A 21000-nucleotide genomic window follows, 5' to 3' on the forward strand; every position below is an offset into this window, starting at 1 on the left:
GAAGGGGTGGGGAGCAATACAGCCAGGGTTGTGTCTTTGGGAAGGGAAAGTTGCACATAAGGAAGAGAGCTAGAAAACACTGCACTCTTATGGAGTGCTGTATGAAAAAGAAAAAAATAGTTCCCTAAATGTGAGCAGTGGGAGGATACTAGTCAGCCAATCAAGAGACTTAAAGAGGCTGAGGTCCATGGGAGGGACAAACACAAGACTAGGCAAACCATTGAATAAGAAGCAAGCAAATGAGTAACAATAAAGTCAACTCATGGTAAGTAGTGGGTGGGCTGTAAGCTCACAATAGATCTTTCGCAAACAGAACATCTTGCACTGTCTGGTAGGTGAAACCTAAAAAACACTTAAGACTCCTTGAAGCCGATCTCTGTGACACGTTCGTTTACACAATTTGATTAATGGACTTTATGCACAGACCAACAGCAAGATGTTGAACATTATGTGCCAAGCCAAAGGTGTTGTCCAATGGGGAAGCTGGAGATTTTTCAACCGGCTGGTGTCCTGGAAATGCCTGGTTGCCGTAAAGTCATTAACGCCCAAAACCCTCTTAGTCTTTGTAACGGGGTGGATCAGCCCACCTCACAGGACTGGGAAGATAATGCCCAAATGGAGGAGTCATACCACCCCCACCCTCTCTTCTCCTCCCTACAGACTTTAATCCCATCGGCGGAGTTATAGATCGGAGCCGCGGAGGACGAAATGCCCTGGCCCTTTAACTGGAAGATGGAGGAGAAGGGGGCGGGGCTATCTCCTGACGTCGAGACGACAAATACGGAAGAAGGAAGAGAATCTGGGTGCTTGTACACCGGAGGAGTTGGAGTGCGGAGAGACGAGCGGGAAGAGAAGCGTTATTCGGAAAGGAGAAGAAGACCGGAGGAAGAGACGAGGAGACGAGAGGCGGTAACCCCGACGGAGAGTACACCTGGAGGCCACCGGTACCACGAGCCGCCCAGCCACAGGCCCGGGGGAGGTGTGTGGCTCTCCCAGGTACGGGGACGTATCGCGGGTTGGGTTGGGAGGAAGGGTGGGACGGCTGAGTGATTTGGTTCCCCCCTCCTGGTGTACCCCTACCCCTGAGCACGACACCCTTCACGGAGCGAACGACCCGAGTGGAGCACCTCAGTCTTCCCTCTTCCCCTGCACGTGTAAATACTGGAACACCCCCCTGACACTGTATTTCTATTTCTTCCACCACCTACGAGAGGCACCACGGACGTGGACGAGCCCCTACCCCGGAGGAACCCTGAGGGATCCCGGAAGACCGCATCTCCCAGACCTAGGAGAAGGAGGACGAGCCGCAGTAGATCCCCGCGCCGGGTGGGACATTCAAGAAAGACTTGCACTGACTTTCTATACGCCTCAATAAAACCCTCTTTAACCAGGACACGTCTCCTGCCTATTCCTTCCGCACCTGTCAGTCTTGTATGCGAAAGCCTCTGCTGCAGACCTTCCCACCCTTCAGAGATGAGTCTGGCAAAAACAAATCTTTCTCTAATAGCCAGCCCAGCCCCTCTCTCTGGAAAGCTACTGAATTGGAACTGCATTGTATACACATTTGTTTGTGAGCCGGCTTTTATTGTGTGCATGCCGGCCTACAGTGGACGTCCTAATAGAATGGTATGTAATATACGATTTAAACCTTTCCAACATTGGAGCCAGGTCTTTTCAGGTCAGCGTCTCTTTATTTCTCTCTTTCTCATAACTTCACATGTCCTTAGATACTGGAATACATTTTTCACAGGACCAAAGTCAATGTTTCTGCACTTAAACCTTTTAAAAACGTTCGCTCAGAAAAAATTACATACTATGGGAACTGTTTATCATAGTGCAGTGGCCTTCACGTTGAATGTCTTAACTCCTTAGCGCTGAGGCCTTCCTCCCACATCCCTGTACCTTGTTGAGCCCTTTATTTTGATATTTGGGACATTTTACACTTAAGCCTTCACTACATTTTTTCTGTAGATATTCAGACCAAATTTGTGTCCTTTCTCGCCCACTTGTTGGGGATTCTAAAGGCACCCAGGGTTTGTGAGTTTGTCTGGAGGGAATAGAGAAAATAGCCAAAATATAGCAAAATTTTGGGAAAAAGTGCCTTGCAAGAAAGAGTTTTTTAGTTTTAAAATGGCATCAACAAATGGTTTACAATGCTAGTATCCTCATTTTCTCGGTTTTCTGAAATTAGCAGACTTGAGGAAAATAAATTAGCAGGTTTATTTTAGGGTTGTTGATTTTCCTATTCTTTGTGGTTTTTACATATTTGCAGTCTGTAGTGTAAACAGGCTTGAAACCTATGTGTGTACTCTGAAATCTGTACATTTCTGAAGAGTAGCTAACATTTAAAATTCAGCAAGGGGTCATATGTGTAGGTAGCTCATAGGTTCCCAAAGAACATAATCGTTGAAATTAAAAATAGAAGTGACAACTTTTTCCACTCAAATTTTGTGTCCCAATGGCTGATTTACAAAAGTAGTATAATGTTACGTCTGTCAGACCCATATGGCTTCAATAATATGTAGTCTTTGTTGGTTGCCCAAAACATGTGATACTCAGAACCAGCAACTGAGCTGCAGCTTCTAATGATTTATCACTGTGTACCGACCGTGCATCAATTCATTTGATAAAATCTACTGAATTAAAAATAAGTATGCAGCAAGGACGGGTTGCCCTGAGTCTTGGGCCACATCGACCATTGTGCCAGTATTCAAAAAGGGTGATCGTGATAGTACATATAGTTACAGACCAATCTCGTTGCTGGACTCGGTGGTCAAGGTGGTGGGCTGTATACTTTTAGACAGACGGACCGGATGGGCAGAGGAACACGATACTCTATCAAATGTTCAATACAGGTTCCACCCAGGCCGGTCCACGGTGGCCCAGTGCCTTAACCTCACTATGATCCTTAGCAAATATACTGTTGCACTCACTGGTACCATCTATCTAGCTTTCATGGACTTATCTTCATGCGTTGGATCGGGTGAACAGGACAAAACTGTGGCAGTAAAGACATAGGGGTTGGTAGCAACATTGTTCACTTCTTAGAAGACCTTAACTGTGAAACCAAGGCCAGCATTGGATTTTCGCAGGAACTACGTGTGTCACGTGATTTTGATATTAAAAGAGGTGTACGCCAAGGGTGTATCTTGGCCCCCTTTTTGTTTAATCTATATATAAACGACCTAGATAAAGCCCTACGATCAACAGGGGTTGACTATCTGCATGTAGGTCGGCGCGGCCTCACTGTATTACTCTACGCCAGTGGTTCCCAAACTTTTGACTCCTGAGGATCCCCAGTGAATCACTACTGGAAGCCGGGGACCCCTAAGCAATTTGTACAATTTAAATTTCTTTTTAAAAACGCCTTTTGAAGCAGGAACAATTTCAAGAGGGAGACAGCCTGAATTGGGTCTATTGGCATGGACATGTATGCATACAGCAGTGTATTATTTAGTGGTACAAGTCTCCTGCTCTCAGCCATAGCAGGACCTCTACATTCTCATTCCAGAGCCTTGGAGTGGTGACCCTTCCTTACAGCGACAGGTTAAATGATTGTGAATTATTAGCATTTTTACCTTTTCACAGTTTAAGGTGGTCTAAAATATAATACAATTATGAAGCATTTTATAATAAAGACATGCCTCAAGGAGCAATGAATATTGTGACAATTCTAACAAGATAGTGCACAAAGTGATGAGTCCAGTGTACAGAGCAAATTCAAGGTCGCTATTAGGAGTTCATCATGGAAGTGCAAGAGATGGTAGGAAGGTATCTGCACAGGAGGCATATTGTTTCAGCGAGATCATGGAACAATGCTATGCCAATTACCATAAATCCCTGTTAGACATAATCTTTAGTCACAGACAGCAGAACAACATTTTACCACCAAGGGGTGAGCAGTGCAGTTAAGGCATATTTCAGAGAGGCCTCGGGTGGCACCTGACATGAACCTCTCCTGTTAGGATGCCCTCTGCCCCGTCCCTTGACAACAACAAACTGCAAAGGCTACACAGAATAAGAGCTTGATATGTCTGAATATGAAAGCTTGACAGCACACATAATTCACCCAAGGGCTTGTGGAAAGTGAGCAATCGGACAGCAGCACGAAAATCCTACTGCTGATCCTGGCTGCATCTATTTTTACCTGCCTGCCAAGTAACGGTAACCTATACACATGTACCTTTCAACGCTTTATTACTTTTATTGTATTGCCTGTATTTTCATTGTTTTGTCTGTGACTGCTGTTGTCTGTCTTCCCCCGCTGCCTGTACGTGGTCCGTCCCCCTTTTTCTTCCCTCTGTTCCCCTCGCTGTCCCCGTGCTCTCTCTGCCCGGTCTTTCCTTCTGTACCCCTCGCTGCTCCGTGTCTCTGCCCGGTTTTCCCTTCTGTTCCTCTCGCTTCCCCCGTGCCTCTCTGCCCGTTCTGCCTTCTGTTCTTAGCTGCCCCTATATTTCTGTATTCTGTATTTTGCCTCTGTGCCACTCTTTTTTTGTGCCCGTCTGCCCTCTGTGCCACTCGGTTTTCCCTCGTTTTTGTGCCCCTTTTGCCTTCTGTTCGACTCATTTTTCCCTCGTTTTGTGTGCCTTTCTGCCCTCTGTTCCCCCTCGTTTTTTGTGCCTTTTTGCCCTCTGTTCCACTCGTTTTTTGTGCCTTTCTGCCCTCTGTGCCACTCGTTTTCCCCCTTTTTTGTGCCATGCTGCCCTCTGTTCCACTCGTTTTTTGTGCCTTTCTGCCCTCTGTTCCACTAGTTTTTTGTGCCTTTCTACCCTCTGTTCCACTCATTTTGCCCTAGTTTTTAGGTTTCGCTGGAGGGCGGAGCTCTTAGCTCCGCCTCCAGAGAAATCTCTTGATTTCCAGTAAGGAGAATGGAATACGCCCCCCTGTCCCATTGGCTAGCTCCATAAATGGAGGCTAGCCATTGGAACAGAGATCTGTCCGTCAAGGCCAGACCAGATTCGGGGGCGTTCCCGAGATTTTTTCCCAGGGCGGAGTTACGTTTTTTCCCGTTCCCTCCCCTTTCACTGATGCGCTGTCCATTTCCGCCCCCCCTCGCTGTCCTGTGCACGTTTCCCGCCGTCCGTATCCTCTCCCGCCCCCTCCCGCCGTCCGTGTCCTCTCCCGCCCCCTCCCGCCGTCCGTGTCCACTCCCGCCCCCTCCCGCCGTCCGTGTCCACTCCCGCCCCCTCCCGCCCCCTCCCGCCGTCCGTGTCCACTCCCGCCCCCTCCCGCCGTCCGTGTCCACTCCCGCCCCCTCCCGCCGTCCGTGTCCACTCCCGCCCCCTCCCGCCGTCCGTTCCACAGGTTCCTCAGGTTCGAGGGCAGAGCGTTCCAAGGATTACCCTGGCATCCTGCCAGCCTGCAAACATGTAGCACATATATAGCGTGACCCTGGCCAAAAGGCATCGGAGCGCTGCACTGTTGATCCTTGACTTAACCCCACGGACCAGGACGCTGCAGCGGTTTTAGAACCTGCACCGGATATACTCTTTCAAAAGTTTTCTAAAGGTGCTGGTAAGTGTGTCCTAGGACTTGTGGTTCGTTCCCACGGCCAACAGAGATGGACACCAGAACGACCACCCTTCTCATCTGTGCGTGATGAATGGTTTGTGAATCCGATTGGCATAGGAGATACCACGAGAGGAAGTGACGTCACCTAGAAGGGATCTGTCTGAAGGCATCTGGGCATGACAGGCTTTTACAAGGTGGTGAAGCTGAAACTCTCGACAGTCAACAGATGCACCCCAAAGCCCGGGTCCCCCCCCCCCCCCCCCCCCCATCTCCAACAACAAGAGAACAAAAGCCAGCTGTCATGGCCGACTTCCCCTGGACGTTGAGCCAAAGAGGCCCACTCCACGGTGGTCTCACCTTACCCGCCCACCTTATCACCTCTCGCTTTTCAACGCCCTGCAATCCTGTCCCCTTGTCTTCCCTGCTTGACTCAAAAAAGGGCCACCACCTTCCCACTCGGCGCCTCTCCTGTTTCAGAGGCCGAGCCTGCTCTCAGGGGCCCTCACACTGTCAGGGGCAGAACGGGCCATTCAGGCAGTGTTTGCTCGGCACACCTTGAGGTGTTTGCAGGACTCAGGAGGACACGGGACAGCGGCATGCCACCGAAGCGTCACACCCTTGGGGGGGTGAGAGGAGGGTAAGGCAGCAGAGGTGTGGTGAGTGTGTGATGAGTTGACAGGCTCCATACAGCGCTGACTTCAAAGTGTGTTTACTGGCCACAAACCCCTTCATATCTGCTCAGTCGAGAAGGTCAGAGAGGGTCCTCTAAGAACAGATCTCCTAAAAGAAGCTCCTTGGCAGTGACCAGGCTAACTTTGCTCGCCATGGTGCCATGATGCCAGTTCAAGTTGCCGACCTAGGCCTCGTTTCCTTACGTTTGCGCTGATCTGGATGAAGTGTCAGCGATCGAAAATGTCCTCTGTCGTGAGAACTGCACACCAAACTCACACACCCGCAGCCCGGCCACCTGTCGCCCACCTTCAAGAACGGATGACGCTAATCTCAGGGCCATGTAGAATGTTACTGGACCGCTGAAAGCGCCATGAAGCCATCCCGACAGCAGAAAGCATTATGCAAACACGGAAAGGGTCTATTTATATTCGTCTACACCTCATGAACAAAACACAGAAGTGCTACGTAAATTCCAGCTCCGAGGACCCTAAGAAATAAAACAAAGGTATCATTAAAAGCATTTCACTCAACACATAACATAAATGAACAAGACAACAAAAAAGAGAGAATAAATAGGACACCACAGCTAAATAAACAAGCATTTACAATGCAACGGTTTCGCCTTTGGAAAAGTTAGAGCTATTAGCAATGTAAATGACAATGCCATTTATTTATCTGTTTTCAAAACCAACACATAAATACAAATTTTGTCATTTACAATGCCAATAGCTCAAAATTTTCCAAAGGCGAAACCTTTGCATTGTAAATGCTTGTTGTGCTTTTCAGCCCTTTGTTGCACTCGTGTTTCCCTCGTTTTTTGTGCCCTTCTGCCCTCTGTTCCACTAGTTTTGTGCCTTTCTGCCCTCTGTTCCACTCGTTTTTCCCTCGTTTTTTGTGCCCTTCTGCCCCACTCGTTTTTTTGTGCCTTTCTGCCCTCTGTTCCACTCGTTTTTCCCTCGTTTTTTTGTGCCCTTCTGCCCTCTGTTCCACTCGTTTTTTGTGCCCTTCTACCTTCTGTGCCACTCGTTCTTTCCATGTTTTTGTGCCCCTTTTTCCTTCTGTTCCACTCAATTCCGCAGCCCCAGCTGTGCCCACTGCCCATTTGCTGCCCCCGCCTCCCGATTGTATTGTTGTGGTCTCGCTGCCCCTGTGCCAACATTCACAGCTCTTGTGTGCTGTGAGGACGCATGGGCATTTAATTTTTCACCACGACGAGAGGCACTTGAGTCCCTGGGAATGTCTCACGGACACCTGGGGGTCCGCGCACCACTGTTTGGGAAACGCTGCTCTACGCGGATGACGCAGTCCTTATATCTAGGACCGCGTGGGGGTTACAAACCCTACTTGATGCCTTCTCTGCCTTTATGGGGGATATGGACTTATCCATCAATGACTCGAAATCTTAAGTCATGCAAGTTGGGACACACCCCAAAAAATAGTTTCATTTCAGGGCAGGCTTGGCGAAGGTACCACACACAGACGTTTTCTCATACCTGGGGGTCGTCTTGGATGCTCATGGAAATAGGGCCCACTCAAACAAATAAAGAAGGGGGATCTGATGCGGGTGAATGCAGCCATCTTCAACTTCGCTTCTAAGTTAGGGAAGAGACCTATTTCAGCACTGTTGAGATTTGTCAAGCCAAGAGTGTAGCAACAGCTTCCTGCGGAAGCAAAATATGGGGGCACGTCTTTACAGATGATCTCCAGGTAGTCGAGAACAGGTTTTTGGAGCCATTACTGGGTGTTCCCCGCGGTATATCCAATATGGTGGTACACGAAGAACTTGGGCTGCCTTTTTTAAGCACTCCGTTCCCTAATGTTTTGGCAAAAAATGTGGCTGAGTAAGGAATTATCTCTGAGCCAGGTAATTTTAAAAGTGTATGTCCCTCGATTACGCGCTTAGCATCCCAAGGCTCAGATATATCAAGAACAGCTTTGAAAGGTTAGGACTAGGTGAACTGTGCACTAACCCTGAACTAATAACCAAACAGGATTTGGGGATCACAAGGGAGTCCTTTGGCAATCTTAGGAAACTGGAGAGGGAAGAGCAGGAATTGCGTAAACCTAGCGTACGTAAATTCATAATGTTAAAGACAACATCATTAGCTGAGCCTTATCTCTTGGGGGATTTTAGGGCCTATTACGGGGTGGGGGTACAGCATTTCATATAGGCAGGTCGTGCCCATCCCTTCTTTTATGATTTTTTTTTATTGCCTTATCCCTATAGTTTAGTGTGCTTTCTGAAGTGGAGGATGAGGATGATTGGTTGTAAGCCTCTAGGTTACCCCCCAGGAAGGCAGAAAGTCTGCTGACCTGGTATGACGTGAGCAAATGCAATATAATGATGGATTGGGATGCAGCCAGAATAATTGTCAGTAGCTGAGATTAATTCAGGCATTCCATCCATCACTTTTTTGCATATGTTAGTTTTTGTATACATTATATGGGTAAGACACTGCCTGATGCCTGGGGGGAGGGGAAACCTCTACCCACTTTTCAAATAAAAAATAAAATAAAAAAAGATATGTGGCATCTAGTGGACTTCTGCTCTTCTGGAACTGATTGGGGGTAAATTCTCCTCAGAGGAGCAGAAAGACTGTTTCTTAAGCAGGGTGAGTACTTGCCAATGCCTAGGGGCAGCACAGCAAAGAACTCAAGATACACATCTATCAAGAACACTATATTGCAACAGTAAGAATTCTGTTCCCCTGTTAGAAACTAGCGGCCCACCCAGATTCACTCTTATTGTATCTCTGCTTTTGACTGTACAGAGCTCCACTGACATACGGCTTGGCTCTTTCTCTACAAAGACCCTCAGAGTGACGGAATCGGAAGAGCTAGGGCCAAGCCCAGGCGCCCTCTGGAGTAAGTTGCAGTCCTAGAATTAATTATTTGATAAAACATCACCTTGCTTTACTGCTGATGCAGAGCTCATGGCCAGAAATGAAAGACAGTCTGTGAAAAGTTTAAATTATTGTGTAAGAAAGGGCAAAGGAATGGAGTTGATTGTTTCATTATGAAATCTAAATGTTATAGGGATAAATATATGTAAAAACCCAGCCGGTCAATTATACACATTTCTATTCTGCACTCTTCTTCCTACTTTGCTTCTAACACCCTGTCTGATAGAAAATGTGCTTGGTAATGTTGTCAGATGATAAAGGGCTGTTGGTGTGTAGACTACTTATGAATGAAAGAATCTGCTGGATTTCGATAAAACATTTAAAGATGGAGATGAAAATGTGTAACTTCCAACTCCATGCAATTTTACATTTGAATTAATTTTTTTGCAGGTTACAAACAATATTTTCAAAGTTTGATGAAGTAAGGGATTCTGGCAGTATGGTTTCAAACTTCAATATAGGTGAGTGTTAGTAGTTTTCTTTTATTAATTTGCAATCACAAAGTAAGACTTGGTTGTAAATACAGTAAGATGGTGCAAATATCTTTGTGCAATATTGCTCACAGATGTTTTAATGTTCATTTTATTGGATTTATGTCCCTACATCGCAGATAAGTAGACTGGGAGTCACTAATCGCGGACACCATTACATCACAACTTTACAGGTAAGTAAATACGTTAATTTATTTAAGGAGGTTAACTCCCATTTCCTATTTAAATATTGTTTTTACGGAATAGTCCTCTGCTTAGTAAAGACGTGCACTACTGCTCTGAGTACCCGGCTGTACTGTTGTCTGGTTCCCTAAAGCTTACTTTTTTGTTATAGACAAAATGGATCATGCTTGTGTGCCATGACCAAGGCCTGTCTAAAGGATTGCGGTATGGTTGGAGCGGGAAGGTGCCCAAAGTGCTATTCTCATAGTGGTGGAAGTCTACCGCCTTCACCATAAGTTAAGAAGCATGAGCGTGGTGGTGGCAACATAATGTGTAGTGATCAATAGTAGTGAACAGGACCTTTTTACCCTGTGTCACTGGAGTAAGGTCTACAAGTTCCGCTGCTTTGTGCTTAGCTCACCCTTGAACTATACCGGGTAGATGTGGAGTGCTGCGTAACACATGAGTAGTGGCTCTCCATTGGTTGTATGTGTGCCTGGGAAGAGTACAGTACAAGGATAGAGTTGCAATGCGGAGTGCATGTGTGGTTAGTACATGTACTTGGTGTAGGTATGCCTGAGACAAATGCATTACATGAGAGATGTAGTTCTGTGCAGTGAACACATAGTGGGTGTGATGGCAGGGTGTGTGTTTTAAAATGAGCACACTATGGTTAAATATAGGAGAGCTTCAGTACTGAACAGTCTGCGCAGACTGAGTGTGTGTGCTGAATGCTTTAGTACATGCAAGGGTACATTGCGCAGAGCTATTAGTGCTGGGCAGTAAGTGTGCTGTGGGTGTACACTGAGGAAATCTGCCTGCAAGAGTGCATTATATGGGGGAATCTGAGTTCCATTTTGGGAAGTGCACGCCTTCCTGGTAAAAACATGAGGAAGAGAGGAACCTCGCCCGACAGATTTGTGGATTGCTGCATTCCTGTGATCTGAGAGAAGTGGAAAACTTACTTTGCATTTCATGAGGTTGCTCTTTAATTCAGTGATAGATCATAAGGAAGGGGCCAGGACATATCTCAGGAAGGGAGATGGGGCTGTTAATTGATACCTAAAGATTAGGGCTGAGAGCTTGGGATTAACCTTTTGATGCACATAACACTTTGGCTGACATCCAGGTGTGAACTCTGGTCACTCCCATGAATTGTGTTATGGGTCAGTCAGCCTCATAGTCATGCCTGCTATGATAGACATCTTTCATGAGGAAAGAAGAAAGAGAGAAGTGTCCACTTCAAAAGAAGCAGAACCCTGATATAAAAGTTCAAAGACTCAGACCGTAAATCACATTTGTTGTCTGGAAAAGGACGATAAGGTCGGACAGGGATATGCCTGATAACTACTAGTGCCCCAACCTCAAGGGGTACTTGTTACTGCTTCTGAATGTTGTATAACTTTGCATATATAAAGGTAGGAATAAAATGCTGCTCTTTTTTAGAAAAGCAAATATTGAACTGGACATTGATTTTTTTGAACGCACTCTTTGCATTTTGAGTTATGAGTCATGTTCACCAACGTGTATCTACATTCTCCCTGAGGGAGCTTTGACAGCTTGACCACAGCTACCACTGAAAGTCAGCTGCAAAGAGGGTACTTGTGTTGCAGGGATTCTGCAAAAGCACAGAACTATGCGCAGGAACATGGTACCCTGGTGTATAGGGACTGGGTCTTCCTACCACCTTAGTGCCCACTAGCCCAGGACCAACTAGCTATAGTGTCTCATTTGCTCTCCTCACGCACAAAGAAACAAATGATTAGACACCCCAGAACACAACACTCCCAGATCTCCCAGGAATCGCGGTAACAAGACACACCCTTTCACTTGAACTCTTGTACTTGTCCACAATAAGATCTGACAGAGACACGAAACAGTTTATATATATTTATTTTAACTCGCGTGTCCTAACATGCAGTATACGTGCCACAACAAGCAGAAAAATGCATAGTACAAATATAGTCTGTATAGCAGCTAGTCCATAAATCATGAAGGGAGATGTCATCATGGAAAGACGATGGAGCATAACCTCTCCCTCCCCTTTCTACGGAGCAGTATTATTATATATCAGAAGATCTCTGGGCTTTGTCAGCAGACCCCATCCCTTAGCCTATAGATGGTAGAGCTACATCATAGGTGTTGTCTTTCTCTTCTCCCTGGAACGATCTCTCTCCGAGTGTGTGTTACCTATTTATGTATCCCACTTAAAAAACAAAGAACAATGTCCAAACAACAGCAGCATCCGTATGTTTTGTCTAACGGCTAAGGTCTGGCCAGAACAAAATAACAAGGGGTATTGTTGTTCGACCTTGCACATAATGTTCAGTTCAAATCCTTGGAACATGCAGAAAGCGAACGCAACGATTAGTTCTCATGTGAAAGCAGCCATATAAATTATTGCAAAAAATAGACATGTAGTAATGTGCGCAAAGCAGCATCCACGCTGCAACGTACTCATGCTAACTTAGTGAAGACTACAATGTCCCTATGGGCCAGATGACACTTAAGACAAGTTGCTTATGAGCCATATGGCTCCTTGGACATCAGGAGTAAAAGGCCTCAACCACCACAGTGCGGCCCAGTAGCTCCTGCATGCTGGTTGTCTGTTAGCTGGCTGGCGGATGACTGGCTGGCCGGCGGATAGCTGGAGGATACTTCGCCAGTAGGTAGTTATAGTTAGAACATAGTGTTCGAGGCATGTGAACTGTAGATCACATGCTTTGCATACTCCTGTCATCTAGTGTTGGGTCCGGAGGTTTACAGTTTGTGTTTCTTCGAAGAATTCTTTTCCAGTCACAAGGTAGGTGACTCCTCCTTTCGCTGACGATGCACATGAGCATCAACTCCATTGTTAGATTGTTTTTTTTCGCCATCGGTTTCGGATGTGAGTTGCCGCGCACTGGTTCGACACCGTTCCTTCAGTTTCCCTCGGTGCGCAAGACACTCACCCTCGACAGTATTGTTTCCGATTGTGTCTCCCATTCTTCGTTTATCGTATTTACTTATTTAAAAAAACTCTTTCGATCGGAAAGCTTGCAGAAGGCCGTCCGGCCTACCCACGTCGGTCCGACTCGCAGTCGATGGAACGAACTCAAATCAAATTCTGCCCTAGGTGCCACGCAAAATACCCGCGCACTGACTCACATTAAGTGTGCAACCTGTGCTTGTCTCCGGAGTTCAGAGAACAGGACTACGGTGTGAGCCAGGCTTTCTGCTCCAACAAGACACTTCACGACCGTCGGGCTTGACGTCGCGACATGCACAGCCAACACACAGGCTCCATTCCGGACATCTTCAGACAACAATCGGACGAAGAGACTGGGGAAAAGATGGGAACTGAGAAGGAACAGGAACCGACCAGGATGAAGACATCCCACATGGACATCGTACTGTGAGTACAGTTCCTCTCTCGCCCCAAGAACCACCTCAGCCCAAAAAGAAGGTTTCGGTCCAAACCGCGCCCTTGGGCCCTGGTTGGCACCGAGACCACGCTTCTGATGCCCCGCCTTCTGGCTCGCACTGAAGCCTACAAAAAAGCCTGCCAGCGCCGAAATGCCTCACTCCAAATCGGGCTCGGAGCCGAAACCTTCGAGATTGAAGCCGAAGTCCGGCTCCGACCCACACCATTTGGCACCAAAACACACTTCGGATCTGAAACGCCTAAGACACTGGCAGTGAAACCTTTGATGCCAAAATAGTCAGACTGCCGAAATCACCAAAAAAGCACCTTTTCGACGCTCTGCTCGATAAACCAGACCAGAAACAGAAGGTGTTGTACATTCATCCAAAGACTGGACACATTACCACCAAAGTGACTTTAAAAAGAAAGACTGATACAGAGGAGGAATATCACATTCCTTTGAAAAAGAGAAGTGTTGAAACTAACCATTCCCCTCCTCCTCTTCCTCCTCCTCTTCCATCACCCCCTTCTTCTCATTTTCAACCTTTGCCAATTTCACCTGAGCATTCTCCACCACATACACCTGACAAACGGGGATGGCAATGGGGATGGGGATGAAGATGATCAGCCAGAACCTACAGGCCCATGGGATGACTACAATATTAATTCGCCCATAGGCAATTATCCAGACTTGTACCCTACTAAGCCTTCTCCACTGGAAGACAGTGTAGGTTACATTGATTGCTGGGTAGAGCTGCTAACTACCATGGAGTGCAGCTGCACAAAGAATCCCTTGAGGAGGATTTCCACTTTGAAATCCTTAGCTGCACACAAAAGTCATCACGCACCCTACCCATGCTCAAAGGGATGATCAGGCATGTATATGACATCTTTAATGACTGTCAGGGCTCCTATTCCTACCCTAAGGGTAGATAAAAAAGTACAAGCCAGCACCATCTGACCCAGTGTATAAAAGGGGACAATTACCACTCCCTGGTGGTGTCCAACTCACGAGAAAGGGCCAACTCCCAAACTGCAGGAGATGATACACCCCAGATAAAGAATCCAATCTTCTTGATGCTTTGAGGAAAAGGGTGGCTTCTCAGGCAGCAAACTTCTGGCGCATCTCTGAAACTAAGGTGCTGCTAGCACGATACGACCGTGCGCACTGGGACGAGATGGAGCAATTGCTCCGATTTCTGCCCCAAAAACATATACCTAAAGCGCAAGACCTAGTGCGGGAGGGACAACTTATTTCAAACAATGTAATCAGGTGCTTCCTAGATGCTGCAGACACTGCTGCTAGAGTTGTAAACACCAGTGTCCTTTAAGAAGGCACGCTTGGCTCCACATATCTGGGTTCAAACCCGAGGTTCAGACCTCCATATTAAACACACCCTTTGATAAAGAAGCCCTCTTTGGCCCAGTGGTAGATTCTTCAGTGGAAAAGATGAAGAAAGACACTTAAGTGTCCAAATCCATGGGAGCCCTTCAGTCAACACAAGCGGTAGTTCCTTTCGGCGCTCTTTCTACCGCGGAGGCTCTAAGCATAAATCCTCAGGGACCACCTCTACCTACAAAGGCAATAACCAAACCTCTACCTCTCAGGGTTACTTCAGAGGTTGTTATAGAGGCAACAATGGTAAAGGGAGGGGTAGGGGTTCAAGCACACTCCCCTCCCCCTCTAACACAACACACGGACTTGCCTACAATTCCCCCCGACCACTCACACCTGTTGGGGTAAGACTTTCAGATTTCCTACCAATCTGGCAGTCAATAACAGACAAGTGGGTACTACAAATTATCTGTTCTGGTTACGGCCGGGAGTTCACCAACACTCCTCCAAACATTACCCAAAAGTCACACAAACTCTCGTGAGATCACCTACACCTCCTCGAACAAGAGGTACAGTCTCTCCTTCTAAAAGGGGCTATATAGCCCGTACCACCACAGCTCAGGCGTGTACTCCTTTTACTTCCTAATACCCCAAAAAGATGGTTCTCTAAGTCCAATAATAGATCTCAGAGAACTGAATCTTTACATACAGTCAGATCATTTCACACAGTAACACTTCAACAAGTACTACCCCTTCCAGCCAATACACAGAACTACCTAGGAGCCACTCTAGATACTCAAAAGGCTCTGGCATTTCCCAACACAGTCAGAATTCACAACATTCAGGCTTTAGTTCTCCAGTTTCAACCCAATCATTCTCGCCCAGCTCGGGTTTATATGCGACTGGTGGAAATGATGGCATCTTGCATCATGATCGTCCCCCATGCCAGGTGGCACATGCGTCCACTTCAAGAATGCCTAGCCAGTCATTGGAACCAGTAACAGGGTCTATTAACCGATCTAGTATAGGTAAGCCGCCGTACTCCTCGCTCTCTGCAGTGGTGGAACACACAATATTTATCAAAAGGACGGCCCTTCATTGACCCGGTTCCACAGACATGACTAAAAGTGGACGCATCCCTCACTGCTTGGGGAGCTCATCTTCAACAACACACAGTGCAAGGCCTGTCGAGCCAACAGCAAAAGTTGCTCGACATTAATCGTTTAGAGTTGCTTGCAATCTTTCTAGCTCGCAAGGCGTTTCAGATTCACCTGGAGGGGATTACAAACAAAAACAGGGGGGTGGGACACACACTCTTCAACAGTCCCACTTAGCCCAAGACATCTGGAGGTGGGCCATTCACCACAAACGTTATCTCCTAGCAGAACACCTCCCAGGAGTGACCAACCACATTGCAGACCTCCTCGGCAGGAAGAGGCCGCAAATACAAGAATGGGAATTTCACCCTCAAGTTCTCCTCCCATACTTTCAAGCTTGGGGAGTCCCTCAGATAGATCTGTTTGCCACACACCAAAACACAAAATGCCAAAGCTTCACCTCCAGGTACCCACCCCGCTATCCAAGGGCAATGCACTATGGATGAACTAGTCAGGGAAATTTGCCTACGCTTTTCCGACTCTCCCACTCATTCCATTAGTGATTTGGAAGCTCAGGCAAACATCCCTCACATTGATCCTAGTAGCTCCCACATGGGCCCGTCAAATATGGTTCACAACCCTGTTGGAGCTCTCTCTGTTCCCGTATCAAAACCTGCACCTAACACCCAGTCTCCTTACACAGAGCCATGGAGAAATCAGACACCCAGATCTCAAACAACGGAACCTCGCAATCTGGCTTTTGAAGTCATAGAGTTTGGTTATCTGAACCTTCCACCAGACTGTGTGACCATCATCAGGGAGGCCAGAAGACCTACCACTAGAGCCTGTTACGCAGCAAAATGGAAGTGTTTTGTTATTTATTGCAATAAAAATCACACCAGCCCTCTTGATGCTTCCATACAAAACATTATCGGTTACACTTGCAGCAGTCAGGAATGGCTTACACATCCATCCTGCTACATCTTGCTGCAATAGCTACGTACCTACAAAATAGGCAACATCTATTGCTTTTCAGAATGCCCTTAATTAAAGCTTTCATTGAAGGACTTAAAAGAGTTATATCTCCAAGTGAACCCATGCATAGGTGTGAACAAAAATTTCTATCTTGTAAAACCGCTTTCCTCATTGTAATTACTTCACTAAGGAGAGTGGGTGAACTACAGGCACTAACCATAGAAGAACCATTTTTCCAACTGCATAGGGATAAAGTAGTTATGCGTACAAACCATAAATTTCTACTTAAAGTAGTCTCTGCATTTCACTTAAATCAGTCGGTAGAATTACCAGTACTCTTCCCTCAACCTGATTATGTTGCAGAAAGGGCTCTACACACCTTAGATGTCAGAAGAGCACTCTTATACTACATCAAAAGTACACAATCAGTTCGAAAGACCAAACAACTTTTTGTTGCTTTTGCACCACCGCATTAGGGCAGTCCTATCTCGAAATCAGGTGGATTGCTCAATGTATGCAAACCTGTTTTGCAAAAGCAAAGAGAACTTTAATGGTACCCCCCTAGAGCGCATTCCACTCGCAAGATAGGGGCTACTACGGCCTTCTTAGGAAACATTACCATAGTGGACATTTGCAAAGCTGCAGCAAGGTCTACACCGCACACATTTAAAAAACCCTACTGTGTAGATGTGTTAGCGAGACAACAAGCTCATGTGGGCCAAGCAGTACTTAAAACACTGTTTCAGACCACTCCAACTGCTGCAGGGTAGCCACCCCTTTGAGAGATTACTGCTATATAGTCTATGCAAGTTAAACACAAGAGATTTGCCTACCCTTCATATATTTTGGTTTTTGCAATTACTGGAAGCAACAATGATAAACACGTTTCTTCTGTTTACCATGGAAATTTAATAATCATTCCATTCATTATTTTCATTTTTTTTAACATATATTTGTACGTGAAAAAGGTTACCATTGGCTTTTCAACTTCTACTCACATACCACAATCCCATAGACAAATTATATCTATAAAAGACAAACAATTTTCATAGTGATGAAATGATAATTGCCAAAACACATATGCAAGTTGATAAAGTTCAATTGAACAATACATATAACACATTTATAACATTAATACATTTTAAACAATGAAGTTTTTTAGACAGCAAAAAGACCAGCTTGTCCGTTTGAAATGAGTACGAATCAATGCGCCTTGTTGTACTACGAGGCTTGTGCCGACGCGTTTCGAGTCCAGGTATTCACCAAACTCTCTTCAGGGCTCTACTATTCTGATCTACAAATGAAACGTTTTGACAACATTATAATCATTAAAAAGGACCTCTCTCTATTTAAATTGATGCACTTTCTACCATCGTGTCTTAAAAAGTACCTGAATGAATGGTTTGCCATGTCTCGTCTTTTTAAATATTCCGATGTTTGTCAATGTATTTAGGAGCGCAGGGGGCATCCGCCAACTGCCTGCAGGGGAACATATTTAACCTCTATCAGTGTGTCATTCAACTTTACAAGTTCACAAGTCTCTCAATGGTGGGACTACATACCTACGGAGGGCGAGGTTCGTGAAGTACTGTTAGACCTTGTTTAAATCAAGGTAGGTATGTAGTACGTACAGCTGTAGATTCACATGCGCCCACCAGCCTCCCGGGTACCTGTAGCTGCTGCAGTTCTCTCTTTAGTATATATACATACATACATATGCATGGACATCTCTATTCTACACTTTCTAACTCCATTCTCACCCTCTGTGGGAAAACAATCTAACAATGGAGTTGGAGCCCATGCGCACTACCACCGAAAGGAGGAGTCACCTACCTTGCGACTGGAAAAGACTTATTTGAAGAAAAAAAAACTGGAAACATCCGGACCCAACACTAGATGGCAGGGGTATGCAAAGCATGTGAACCTACAGCTGTACATGCCAAGAACAGACGTTTACTGGGTAAGTAACCTTATCATTCCATAGGAAAATAGTTTTTTGACTTGCTTATAACTTTGGTGCCATTTGACGTATCTTCACAAAGGTTTTTATTTTTAAAAAGTGGCACGGCTTGTCAAGTTCTGCATGGAAAGTGTGGGAGTAATCTGAGAAGGGGATGACGGAGGGAAATGTGTGTTTTCCAATAGGATTTTGAACACAACTACAGCCCGAACTGCTGTACGGAATAACACCAAATTTGAAGTAGCTCTTGGTCCAGAATGAGCCCTTTTTAGGTCTCGGCTGGCAATAGCAGCGCGAATGCACTACTCTCTGCATTCAAGAGCTTCTTGAAACCAATACGGTTGAGGAAGGGAACTTGAAGCCCTGCCCCCTCTTCCCATTGGCTCGCGTCATAGCTTAGGCTAAACGCTGGCATTATATTGTTAAGGAGGCTTTTTAGTCCCTCCTGGTTGCCACCCTGTCCACTTTTGGCCCTGCCTGCCGGGACTGGATGTTTTACTGGTGGCCGAACATGGTGGGTTTTATAATGACTGTTGGCACTTTTTGTTTTACATTTGTTTGCGTGTGGGCTGTGTGCGTTTACTCATGGGTGACATTTAATAATGTGCTTTACATGCGTACCTGTTATCTTACATTGGAGCGCTTTGCATGACACCCGGTTACGTTACACAAGGGCACATTCGATTTTGGTAGGCACGGGTGCAAAAATAGTCGTGCCGCGCTGTTGGTGTAGTTTGCCACATTACCTGTACCTTTACTACGAACGTCACATGGTTCTTGACCAATTGGAGCAATCCTCCTGAAAGAGGCACAAAAGCACCAGTGAACACAGTTAGTATATACAGCTGACATACATTCAGGAAACGTAAGCACTCACAGCGGTCATACGGACTCACTAGCAGCCATACGATCGGTGCTCAGTGATACCAGCAACATTACAATCCATAATGAATCGCGCACGGCCTCTGATGGTTAGTCTGGGCGTCAATACCAAACTGATCCATTTTAACAAATCTATAACGCTATTCTTTCATCCTAACCACCACCACCACGTCCACCACCACCATGTCCACCACCACCATGTCCACCACCACCACGTCCACAACCACCACGTCCACAACCACCACGTCCACAACCACCACCACGTCCACAACCACCACCACGTCCACAACCACCACCACGTCCACAACCACCACCACGTCCACAACCACCACCACGTCCACAACCACCACCACGTCCACAACCACCACCACGACCACCACCACGTCTACCACCAACACCACCATGTCCACCACATCCATCATCACCATGTCCACCACATCAACCACCACGTCCACCACATCAACCACCACGTCCACCACCTCCATGTCCACTACCAAGACCTCCATGTCCACCACCAAGACCTCCATGTCCACCACCAAGACCTCCATGTCCACCACCAAGACCTCCATGTCCACCACCACGCCCACCACCACGTCCACCACCACCACGTCCACCACCACCACGTCCACCACCACCATGCCTACCACCACCACGCCTACCACCACCACGTCCACCACCACGTCCACTCCCACGTCCACCACCACCACGTCCACCACCACCACGTCCACCACCACCACGTCCATAGCAAGTGTTGATTTGTTCCACTTGGACTGAGAGACAGATGTGCTTGTACCGTCCTTTTTGGTCCCCAGATTAGACATGCTTACAAATTGTATTATAGGCACCACTTCTGCTCAGGCTGTCATGCCTCAGATTGCACCCACTGAGGTGTACACCACCCTGGTGACGATGCAGGTTTTTTTTTGTTTTGGGTACTTATTCTGGGAATCGCTGGACTACTTAGCCAGTGTGGGAGGGGGCAGAGGGGTGGTTGTTGGTGGGATGTTTGGTTATGGAAGTTTGTATCCTTCAGTACTAGAAGACACTATATTTACTGATGTTGCCATAATCGGAGTATGATATTGGATGGTGGGGACACGTAACAATGGGAGGTCAATGGCGGACTTCTCATTCCTATCTTGGAACAGAGGCTATAACAATCCTCACAAGGAAAAACAAGTACTGCAATACCTGACACGACATGGCACACAGATGGCCTTCCTGCGAGAAACACACCTCCCTCCTGGTAATTCACCTGCCTTTGCCTCCGAATGGGGTGAGCACAGATACTTCTCTAGCTATGGCTCACGGTTTTGTGGAGTCTGTACATTGATAACATCTCGCTTCCAACCGTCTTTCAGCATCCTTGATGAGGATGGCAGGTATCTCCTTGTGGCTGGAATACAGGCTTGGATGAGGGTGCTGTTGGTCAACATGTACCCCCCCTGATATTGACACGCCCAACTTCCTTCAAACACTCCTTTCCCTGATGTACCGTTACAATAACAGTGAACTGTATGCTTCACTTCAGCCCCCTACCTGCAGGCCGAAGGACATTTGGCAACCCCTGCAGGACTATCTCCAGAAGTTGGACTTGGATTCCTGAAC

At 46.6% G+C, this 21000-nt stretch overlaps 1 protein-coding gene across 18 annotated transcripts in view; it reads left to right on the plus strand.

The window, feature by feature from the left end:
- The window catches only part of CLASP2 (cytoplasmic linker associated protein 2), a 2039150-nt gene that overhangs the window by 437872 nt on the left and 1580278 nt on the right, over window positions 1–21000 (plus strand). For all 18 annotated transcript variants that reach the window (XM_078688301.1, XM_078688302.1, XM_078688307.1 and 15 more), the window contains exon 7: window positions 9477–9547. In XM_078688301.1, coding sequence (XP_078544427.1) covers window positions 9477–9547 — 71 coding nt within the window. The remainder of the gene's footprint in view (window positions 1–9476; window positions 9548–21000) is intronic.

Source organism: Lissotriton helveticus, chromosome 4_1, assembly GCF_964261635.1.
Source record: "Lissotriton helveticus chromosome 4_1, aLisHel1.1, whole genome shotgun sequence".
Lineage (NCBI taxonomy): Eukaryota > Metazoa > Chordata > Amphibia > Caudata > Salamandridae > Lissotriton > Lissotriton helveticus.